The sequence below is a fragment of the Cricetulus griseus genome, chromosome 6 (genome assembly GCF_003668045.3).
Source record: "Cricetulus griseus strain 17A/GY chromosome 6, alternate assembly CriGri-PICRH-1.0, whole genome shotgun sequence".
In the NCBI taxonomy this organism is placed as follows: domain Eukaryota; kingdom Metazoa; phylum Chordata; class Mammalia; order Rodentia; family Cricetidae; genus Cricetulus; species Cricetulus griseus.
This window is the reverse complement of record NC_048599.1, coordinates 129232728-129243457: the sequence shown is the minus strand read 5'-3', so window position 1 is coordinate 129243457 and position 10730 is coordinate 129232728. Positions and strand designations below refer to the sequence as shown.

At 39.3% G+C, this 10730-nt stretch overlaps 1 protein-coding gene across 20 annotated transcripts in view; it reads right to left on the bottom strand.

Moving 5' to 3' along the window:
* The window catches only part of Gtdc1 (glycosyltransferase like domain containing 1), a 329610-nt gene that overhangs the window by 220521 nt on the left and 98359 nt on the right, over positions 1 to 10730 (bottom strand). For 12 of the 20 annotated variants that reach the window (XM_035446166.1, XM_035446163.1, XM_035446172.1 and 9 more), the window contains one exon: positions 6409 to 6608. The exons of 1 other annotated variant lie outside the window; for it this stretch is intronic. In XM_035446166.1, coding sequence (XP_035302057.1) covers positions 6409 to 6587 — 179 coding nt within the window. In that variant the 5' untranslated portion in view covers positions 6588 to 6608. Of the gene's footprint in view, positions 1 to 5584; positions 5712 to 6408; positions 6609 to 10730 lie in introns of those variants that run through there. 7 more of the 20 variants (XR_004770443.1, XM_035446176.1, XM_035446160.1 and 4 more) reach the window with 2 other exon arrangements.

The window sequence follows — 10730 nt, the reverse complement described above, 5'->3', positions numbered from 1 at the left end:
TAAATTTTCTCTAAAAGCTTCAATATTATTTAAAAAGAAAGTGATATTTATAATGTAAAATATTTTGCATTAATTGGAAGATTTTCTTCACTTTTTCATTCAATTCATTAAAAATAATTTTTGTCCTCTCTGTAAAAGTACACTAAACATGCAGTTTGATTTTTAAAGATAGCTTTCAGATTTCAAAGATTATAAACAGCACATTTATCAAAGAGGTTTTTAAAGCACAGTCTGTTAGAAAGAACATCTTGCATCCATATGAATCATCACAGGCGGTTGGGGGGGTAATAATCTTACCTGTGATATCTATTTTATTTTAAAGTAAGCAAGAAAGGATATTAAAAATATATACTTGAAATTTCACTGCAGTGATTTAACTCCTTACAAGTGGTGACTTCACAGTATATACAACTAACTACATAACCTTATTTTTTAACTTACAGATTGCAGACAGAGCAAACTACAAACTTAGGACAAGAAAACTTTTCCTCCCTCTGAACAGAATATTTTTCTTCTTGAGAGAACTAACAAAGAAAACAGGGACAAGTGGAAAACATGAACTCCGAAGGCCACACTGTAGGACAGAGGACAAGTTTAAGTTCTAGCTTTGCAAAGAAGGTAGGTAGGGAGGGAGGGTGTGTGCATTCGTGTGTGTGTGTGTGTGTGTGTGTGTGTGTGTGTGTGTGTGTGTGTGTGTTGGGGGGGATAGTCACAGAAAAGAAGGTGAAGACAGGGCACGGGGGTGGAGGGAGATAGTGCAAGATAGAAATGAGAGGCCACATATGCATATAACTGAATTACTATTCAATTAATCTGTTTCTGTATTAGTGTGGTCAGCAGCATTTTCAACATAAAGACCTGATGAGAAGACACTTGAAGGAGATAAACCTTTGTGCAGGAAGCCTTAAGTACCATTGAAATATAGAAGGCTAGTGTGGTACAGGGTAGATAAAAGAGTTAGGAAGACAAGCTGAAAGAAAATGCCCTGAGACTGTATAGGACAGGAAAGCTAGGCAACACAATAAGGAATGAGCAATCTCTCAGCCAGTTCTCATTTATGGAACAATCAAATACTGGTAAAATTACAGGATGCTACACCCAACCTAATAACAAAATTATTTATACAATATCAACCATCATCTAGCCTTCTCCCCACAAAAAGTTTATATAACTAGTATAAGGCCAGTAAACTGACCAGTAACAGAATACTACGCCTCTAGCCAAGTACAAACATCAGAGAACTTCACAGTATACATGACTGAGGATAATTTTGGAATAGTGTTATTAAGTACTCTAAACAAAGAATTTTTGTGTGTACTCTCAACTACGCTATGAATAAAGAACATGCATAATACACTTTTTTATTTTCAGAAACATTTCCTCATTGTATTTTCTACCCACCATAGACATTTTAAAAAGCTCATGTGTAACCAGGGAGAGGGCTCTGCAGGTAAAAGCACTTACCACACAACCTTGACAAACTGAATTCAAAGTCCCTGTACCATGCAAAATGTCAGATTCAGTAGAATGTCTTCAATACCAGATAGTGAAAAGGGAGGCAGAGAGAAAAATCCTCTGGAAGCTTCAAGATCAGTTAGCCTGAAGTACATAGATAAGGGAAACAACAAATAGAGCCTAGCTCTAACAAGGTGGAAGGCAAGAACTGGCATTCAAGGTTGTGCTCTGCATGGCTGGTGTTGTACCTGGGCACCTTCATACAGGAACTTGTACACACAGGTACAAACTATACTCACACATTCATAAAGATTTTAAAAAAACATAAAATAACTCATGTAGTGGTAAGATATCACAATCACAACATGTATTAACATTTACAATCTGTATGACTACACAGGAAACCTGAAAAATAAGACACCAGAACTCACAAAACATGTATTTGGTAAGAGGCAGAGTGACAAAGGTGCAGTAAATAAATCATAACTCAGGACCCTGCCTCAATCATACCGTCAACTCTATACTAAGTAGTTTTGTAAGTTAAATTACCCATTTTGTCTATTTTCAAATGTATAAAAAGCATTCATAGATTGTACTGGCTGATTTTGTGTGTCAACTTGACAAAACCTAGAGTCATTAGAGGAAGGAGCCTCAGTTGAGGAAATGCCTCCATGAGATCCAATTGTAGGGCATTTTCTCAATTAGTGCTCAATGGGGGAGGGCTCAGATCATGATGGGTGATACTATCTCTGGGCTGGCAATTCTGGGTTCTATAAGAAAGCAGAGTGGGTGCCTGTTTCCACTTTGAACAGCTACTGGGTGAAAGCTCTAGGAATGGAAACCAAGGTATTCAATCACATTATAGGGGAAGGGCATCAAAGGCAGCCTCTCCACCACTGCCTAGATTATTAGTTGGGGTCATCCCTGTGGATCCCCTAACATTTCTCCTGTGCCAGACCTCTCTCCAAACCTGTACTGGTACACACAGCTAAACACTGAGCCACACTCCTGGAATCCAGTTGTGGAGAGGGAGTTGGGATGAGCAAAGGAGCCAAGACTGTGCTCGAAAACCCGGAGAAACAGTAGACCTGACCTAATGAGAGCATGTAGACGCTAGTTGTAAAGCTGGGGAACTAGCATTGGAACTAACCAAGCCCTCTGAATGTGGGTTCCAGCTAGGAGGCCAAAGCAGTCTATGGGACTTCTAACAGTGGAGCCAGTGTTTATCCCTAGAGCACTTTGGGAGCCCATTCCCTATGGAGGGATACTGTTGCATCCCTCCATAGGACCTAGGCCCTCCCCCAAATGATGTGATGGACTTTGATGGTCCCCAATAGAGGGCCTCACTATCCTTGGGGAGTGGGTGGGGGGGTGGGTTGGGGAGTTGGTGGGGAGAATGGGAGGATGGGAGGCCGAGGTAATGGGGGATAGCTATGTTAATAAGAGTACTTCTATAATAAAAAAAAAAAAAGTTAAAAAAACAAAAAGAAAGAAAAAGAAAGAAAGAAAGAAAGAAAGAAAGAAAGAAAGAAAGAAAGCAAGCACAGTGAACAAGCCAGAGCAACCAAGCCAATAAGCAGCCTGCCCTCCTAGGCCTCTGCATTAGCTCCTGTCTCCAGGATCTTTCCCTAATTGAGTTCTGGTCCTACTTCCTTTGGTGATGAACACCAATGTGGAAGTATAAGCCAAATAAAACTTTTCACGGTCATGGTGTTTCATTTCAGCTACAGAAATCCTAACTATGCTGGGCAGTGGTGGTGCACGCTTTTAACTGCAGCACTTTGGAGGCAGAGGCAGGCAGATCTCTGTGAGTTTAAGATCAGCCTGGTCAACACAGCTAGTTCCAGGACCACTGGGGCTGTTACACAGAGAAAATTGTCTCAAAATAAAAAAGAAAGAAAGAAAAATATTTTCCCATTTTTACTCAATCCATGCTATATATTTTTAATTACTAAAATTTGTGATTTAATGTGCCCAGTGTCTATCCATTTCAGTATTTCAAACAACTACTTTCTGTTCATCTATATTACATAAACACGTTTAATTTCACTATTTTCTACTGCTGCTGTTGCTTTTTTCCAGTTTACATCTAAATCCAACCAAGAGATACTCTTTCTTAGATTATAAGGTTTGAAAGGCCCTGCATATACCAACTAAAAACATATATATAATAAAACTCAATCTTTAAAACATGGTATGGATGTGAATGTAACTCAAACCATGACACAGAGTAGATCTTTATAATCAATTCTACATTTTGGTATGTTATGTTTTCCCCTTTGATACCTGAATTAACCACAATTATGCTTTCACATGTTCTAATTCATAGGCTCTTCAGGAATATTTGTTCATAAGCTCGTTCCTATATATATTTTACAACAGTTCATCTGAAAGGGGATGTTCATTTGTATGAGGCTATTCCCAGCCAGCTGTATCTATGTAGAGCAGCTGCCCACAGAAGCAGAAAACTGCATACATCAGCATTAGGAAACAGGACAGAGAACAAGAAAGGTATAAGGATCATGGCTAGGGAACTAATTCTGCTACAATATTCCCCAGAATGCCCTTCCTGTGTCTCATTCTTTCACCACTTTCTTCATACCAAAAATGGCAAGCAGTAGTGTTGTATGGCTTTCCCCAAGATCTGTTAAGTCTTAAAGAGTCTTTTAAAAGTCAATAGTAAAAGCTCTCAGGAATAAGAAATTTTGGTATGTTGGTGTACTGTAGAAATATGGGCACTAATATATAATCAAAAATATTCTGAGTGCCGGGCGTTGGTGGCACACGCCTTTAATCCCAGCCCTCAGGAGGCAGAGGGAGGTGGATCTCTGCAAGTTCCAGACCAGCTTGGTCTACAAGAGCTAGCTCCAGGACAACCTCCAAAGCCACAGAGAAACCCTGTCTCAAAAAAAAAAAAAAAAAAAAAAAAAAAAAAAAAAAAAAAGGTTTAAACAGATATGGCTAATGTAATTTAAAGATCATGACAGATAATTTTCATTGTCAACTGTGTTGGATTAAGAAAGGTCAAGGGCACTAACCAGGCACACTTTTGGGTATTCCCAAACAGGTTTAACTGAGGAAGGAAGACTCATCCAAAGTAAGGTGGCATTATCCAATGGGAAGGGAAAGCCAGGATACCACTGGTGATGTCCTGTCTGATTCCTGCTAAGCACCATGAACCCAACTACCAACTCAACTACTATGCTTTGCCATGTTGATCTGTTCTTTTCTTAAATGGGAAACAAAATTAACCCTTCCTTTCTGACGTTTTCTGTCCTGCATTTGGTCATAGAGAGTAGAAAACTATCACAATAGCACATGAAACATATATCAAAACATTATGATACCAGATGAACATATTAAGTGCTATGTTCATGTTTCTATGTACAATTTAAAGAAAGAAACAAAATGAATGATATTTTTGAAAGAAATAGATAAAACTATAATGACAGCCAGAGATTTCAATACTCTTTCAAAGAAATGTGGAAGATGAGAAGAGAGGGAAGGAACACAAACTATCCCTTTAGCTTATAGATGAGATATATATATATTAGACATTAGCATATCTTAATTGAATAGGTTTCATTATGACATTCTCTCCCATGTACATGCTTTGATTTTACATACAACTCTCACCTATATTAAACCCATGCCAACTACTGCTGGTTTGCTTCCTTCTCCCTATTCCCTATGTCTATGCTAAAATGTAGCAACTAACTTATTTATTGCCTTTATGAAATTACCCAATACTTCAGAAACAGTTAACCCATTTGCTAGAACATTCCCCACTGGACGTCCTCAAGATTTCTTGTGAGTGAGCCAATACAGGGAAATTAGTTGTATTTTACAAAGCATTTTTACATCTTTTCAAAGATAAAAGGTGTTTTAAGAGACTGTCACTAAACTGTGAACAATGAAAATGTAATGTAGACCTATACAGCCTTTCATCAGCCTCTTGTGACAATCCTCACACTTGGGAGCAATCACAACTATAGTCAAATGTCTAAGCAGATAGGCAGCTCTCCTCTCCCCTAATTGAATATAAAAAGTAAATAAACTGCTTTACAGAAAAGGACTCCAGAAGACATCTACTTAACTGTAATTTGTCATCATATAGGGAATGACCAACCTTAACTGCAAAGAACATTCAGAAAATTTGCCAAAAGAGATTGACATCATCATGAAAACCTTAGGTCAAAAATGCTTCACTCCTAGAGCTTGCTTGATGTACAGCCACCCGAAATAAAACTGTGATTCTGTTGATAAAGAAGAAAGGCTAGTAAGTGGCAACAATCAGTCCCTACTACATTAGCTCACACAGACCAACAAATAGAATTACAAGCATGTAAGAGGATGAAAACAGGACTTACAATAGCAATGATGATGTCTGTTCTGTAACAATACTACAAAACGAAAAATGAATCAAATTTCCTTGATGTTAGTCCAGGATATATTCCAAGAAAGTAGAGATACTTAATCCTTCTAACTCGTTTCATAAAAATGAAAAGTAATCTTTCTCCAACAACCTATCTGCTTCAGCTAGATTCATATCATCCAGGTACTCCTCACCACTACTACACCAACACAGTCCTACAGACAGGAATACAGAAGAGTAAGAACACTACATACAGGAACTACTATCAGATAAGTCTTCCACTACTTAGCAATCAGGAAAAACATAAGAGGGCAATAGGAGCAGGAGAGTATAACCACAATATACTGGATAAATGTACAAAATTGTAAAATGCAAAAAAGAAAACAAAAATGAAAAGAAGAGACCTCCAAGGTATCCACATTACCTACTCTCTCCCTGAAATGTAATCAGTACCTACTTCTCAAAATTTTCTGTTTCATAACGTTCTTTCTATCCTCCAAGTCCAGTCAGGGAAATTCTAGAAGACACTGAAGCAATACGCTAATAGTATGTTAGAAACAAAATACAGGCCACATTACCTGTAGTGCTCGCTGCTGGGAATACTCTGTGAGAAGTATAAAGCTGCTGTCCGTGCTCTCCAATGCCATTTCTTTGCAGGAAGGGTGTAGAGTACACAATTATCCAATTCTTCTTGGAGCAGCTCTACCAGCTGCCGATGGGAGCCTCCGTAAAATGCCTCGATGATGAGAATACTCATTGGCCTTTTCAAACCTTTGGACTTAACAAAATAAATTATATAGATACATATGTGTGTGTTCTTCCAATGCATACATACAATTCTAATAAGAGCATACTTCAGCCGGGCGTTGGTGGCGCACACCTTTAATCCCAGCACTCAGGAGGCAGAGGCAGGCAAATCTCTGTGAGTTCAAGGCCAGCCTAATCTCCAGAGCGAGTGCCAGGATAGGCTCCAAAGCTACACAGAGAAACCCTGTCTTGAAAAACAAAACAAAACAAAAAACTTGAAAACTGTAAAAAGAAAACATGAGGCTTTTATTACATGTAATTTTAAAAAAATAAAGACACGGTTTTAGAAACAGAGCAGCCATTAAGGCTTACAACCAAAAAGACAAACTCTCCTTTTTATAAAATCAATACAACAGCAAAAATTACCACATATCAGATTAAGTCGTCAATCAAAAATTTATGGTATCTATATTTAAAGAAATAAAGATGCCTCTCTTCATTATTTAAGTTTTCCTCAGGTCCTAAGTTTACTTCTTTTGTTTCCATTTTTAGTAAATTTTATTTAAATTAGAAACAATCTTATTTTAAATATCAATCCCAGTTCCCTCTCCCTCCCATCCTCAAATAACCCCCTTCACTCCCCATCCCATCCCCCATCCACTCCCAAGGAAAGGTAAAGCCTTCATGAGGAATCATCAAAATCTGTCAAGTCATTTGGGGCAGGGACTAGGCACCCCTCTGTATCTAGGGTAAGAGAGTATCCCTCCATGGGAAATGAGCTCTGTTCCTGCACTAGGAATGACACATCATGCTTGCACTGCCAGAGGCACAATAGGCTTCTATCTGACACCACATTCAGAGGACCTGGTTTGGTCTGAAGTTGGTTTCCCAGCTGTCAGACTGGTTCCCATTTTCCGTAGAAACCACCATACTGATTTCCAAAGTGGCTGCCCAAGTTTGCACTGCCACCAGCAATGGAGAAGTGTTCTCCTTTCTCCACATCCTCTCCAGCATAAACTGTCATTGGTGTTTTTTATTTTAGCCATTCTGACAGGTTTAAGATGATATCTCAGAGTGGTTTTGATTTGCATTTCCCTGATGGCTAACGATGTTGAGCAATTTTTTATGTGTCTTTCAGTCATTTTAGATACCTCTAAGATTGAGAATTGTCTATTTAGCTCTGTACCCCACTTTTTAATTGGATTAGTTGGTGTTTTGGAGACTAGCTTCTTGAGTTCTTAATATATTTTGGAAATCAGCCCTCGGGCAGATGTGTGGTTGGTGAATATCTTTTCCCATTCTGTGGGCTGCCATTTTGTCTTGCTGACTGTGTCTTTTGCCTTACGGAAGCTTCTCAGTTTCAGAAGGTCAAATTTATTAATTGTCAATCTCAGTGTCTGTGCTACTGGTGTAATGTTCAGGAAGCGGTCGGTCTCCTGTACCAATTCGTTCCAGGGTACCTCCCATTTTCTCTTCTAAGAGGTTCAGTGTGGCTGGATTTACGTTGAGGTCTTTGACCCATTTGGACTTTAGTTTTGTGCATGGTGATAAACATGGATCTATCTGCAATCTTCTAACTGTCAGCATCCAGTTATGCCAGCATCATTTGCCAAAAATCAGATGTTCATAGATATGTGGGTTAATATCAGGGTCCTCAATTCAATTCCATTAGTCTGCCTATCTGTTTTTGTGCCATTACCAAGCTGTTTTCATTACTATAGCTCTATAGCAGAGCTTGAAGTCAGGGATGGTGAGGACTCCAGGAGTTCCTTTTTGTACAGGGTTGTTTTGGCTATCTGGGTTTTTTTTTTGTTTTGTTTTTCCCTATAAAGTTGAGTGTTGTCCTTTCAAGGTCTGTGAAGAATTGTGCTGGGATGTTGACAGGAATTGCATTGAATATGTAGATTGCTTTTGGTAAGATTGCCATTTTTACTATGTTTATCATACCTATCCAAGAGCATGGGAGATCTTTCCATTTTCAGGTATCTTGAAATTTCTGGTGATTCATGCCTGTAATCCTAGCTACTGAGGGGCTAGGGCAGGATCAGTGCTTGAGAGTTCAGGGACAGCCTCCTGGGATTCAGCCTAAGTTAACTTCTAATTTCTTGTCCCACCCAGAAACATAAAATCCTTTCCTGCTGTGTTCTCTCACTTTTTTGCTGGTTCAGTACTGAGCCTGACTCAGTGACCATTGACCTACTTGACCAAGGACTTTCTTCCACAGCCTTTGAATTACTCGCCTAAAAGTTTTACTTTTCCAAGACAGGAACTCATTCTGTAGAAAAGTCTGATTTTTGTTGTATGAATGTGCATCTTTTGGGTAAATGCCTGAGAGTGGAATTGCTGGATATTGTGGTAGATTGATTCCCATTTTCCTGAGGAGTCACCATACTGATTTCCAAACTGGCTGTACCAGTTGGCACTACCACCAGCAGTGGAGGAGTGATCCCCTTTCTCTACATCCTCTCCAGCATAAACTGTCATTGGTGTTTTTTATTTTAGCCATTCTGACAGGAGTAAGAGGGTATCTCAGATTTGTTTTGATTTGCATTTCCCTGATGGCTAACGATGTTGAGCAATTTCTTATGTGTCTTTCAGTCATTTTAGATACCTCTATTGAGAACTGTCTATTTAGTTCTGTACCCCACTTTTTAATTGGATTAGTTGGTGTTTTGGAGACTAGCTTCTTGAGTTCTTAATATATTTTGGAAATCAACCATGTTCATAGCAGCATAATTTGCAATAGCCAGAATCTGGAAGCAACCTAAATGCCCCTCAACTGAAGAATGGATGGAGAAAATGTGGTACATTTACACAACGGAGTAATACTCAGCAGGAAAGGTAATAGAATCTTGAAATTTGCAGGCAAATAAATGGAACTAGAAGAAACCATGCTGAGTGAGTTAACCCAGTTGCAAAAAGACAAAAATGGTATGTATTAACTCATATATGGATTTTAGATCTAGAGCAAAGAAGTAGTAGCCTACAAACCACACTGCCAGAGAAGCTAGGAAATAAGGAGGACCCTTCAAGAGATGTGCATGGTCCCCCGGAGAAAGGGAAAGGGACAAGATCTCCTAAGCTAATGGGGATCATGGGGGGAGGGGAGAGGAAATTAGAAGAAAAAGAAGGGGAAAAGAGGAGGGGACAGGAGGACATGAGGAAACAGGAAGATCTAGTCAGGGGAAGAGTAGAGGAGACCAAGAAAAGAGATACTATCATAGAGGGAGCCATTATAGGTATAAAGAGAAACCTGGAACTAAGGAAATATCCAAAGATCTATAAGGTTGACCCCAACTAACAATCTAAGCAATAGTAGAGAGGCTACCTTAAATGCCCTTCTCCTATAATGAGATTGATGACTACCTTATATGCCATCCTAGTGCCTTCATTCAGTAGCTGATGGAAGCAGAAACAGACACCCACAGCTAAACATTGAGCTGAACTCTTGAATCCAGTTGCAGAGCTGGAGGAGTGATGAGCAAAGGGGTCAAGACCAGGCTGATGAAACCCACAGAAACAGCTGACCTGAACAATGGGTTGCTCATGGACCCCAGACTGATAGCTGGGAAACCGGCATAGGACTATTCCAGACCCCCTGAAGTAGGAAGTCAGTTTGGAGGTCTGGACAATATATGGGGCCACTGGTAGTAGATCAGTACTTACCCATAGTACACAAATGAACTTTGGAAGCCCTCTCCACATAAAGCAATGTTCTCTCAGCCTAGACACACTGGGGAGGGTCTAGGCCCTGTTTCAAAGGATATGACAGACTCTGAAGATCCCCCATGAAAGGCCTCACCCTCCCAGAAAGGGTACGCAGAAAGGGGTTGGGAGAGGGGGTGGGGGGACAGGGGAGTAGGGGAGGGAGAGGGAACTGGGATTGACATGTAAAGGAAGCTTGTTTCTAATTTAAAATTGGTCTAATTATAATTCTAAAAATAAAAAATACTATAAAAATGTTTAAGACAAATGAGAACTTACAAAATTATATCAAAGGTTTCAAGCAATACAGGTTCAAAATACTTTCAAAATAACCTGCTTTCTAGGTCTACATCATTGTGTCCTTTTCTATAATTAATCAAAAGCATGCCACATGTTTATTTTACAATGTTACATATGGGTTTGTATCAAAAGTATCAACAAGCCATCA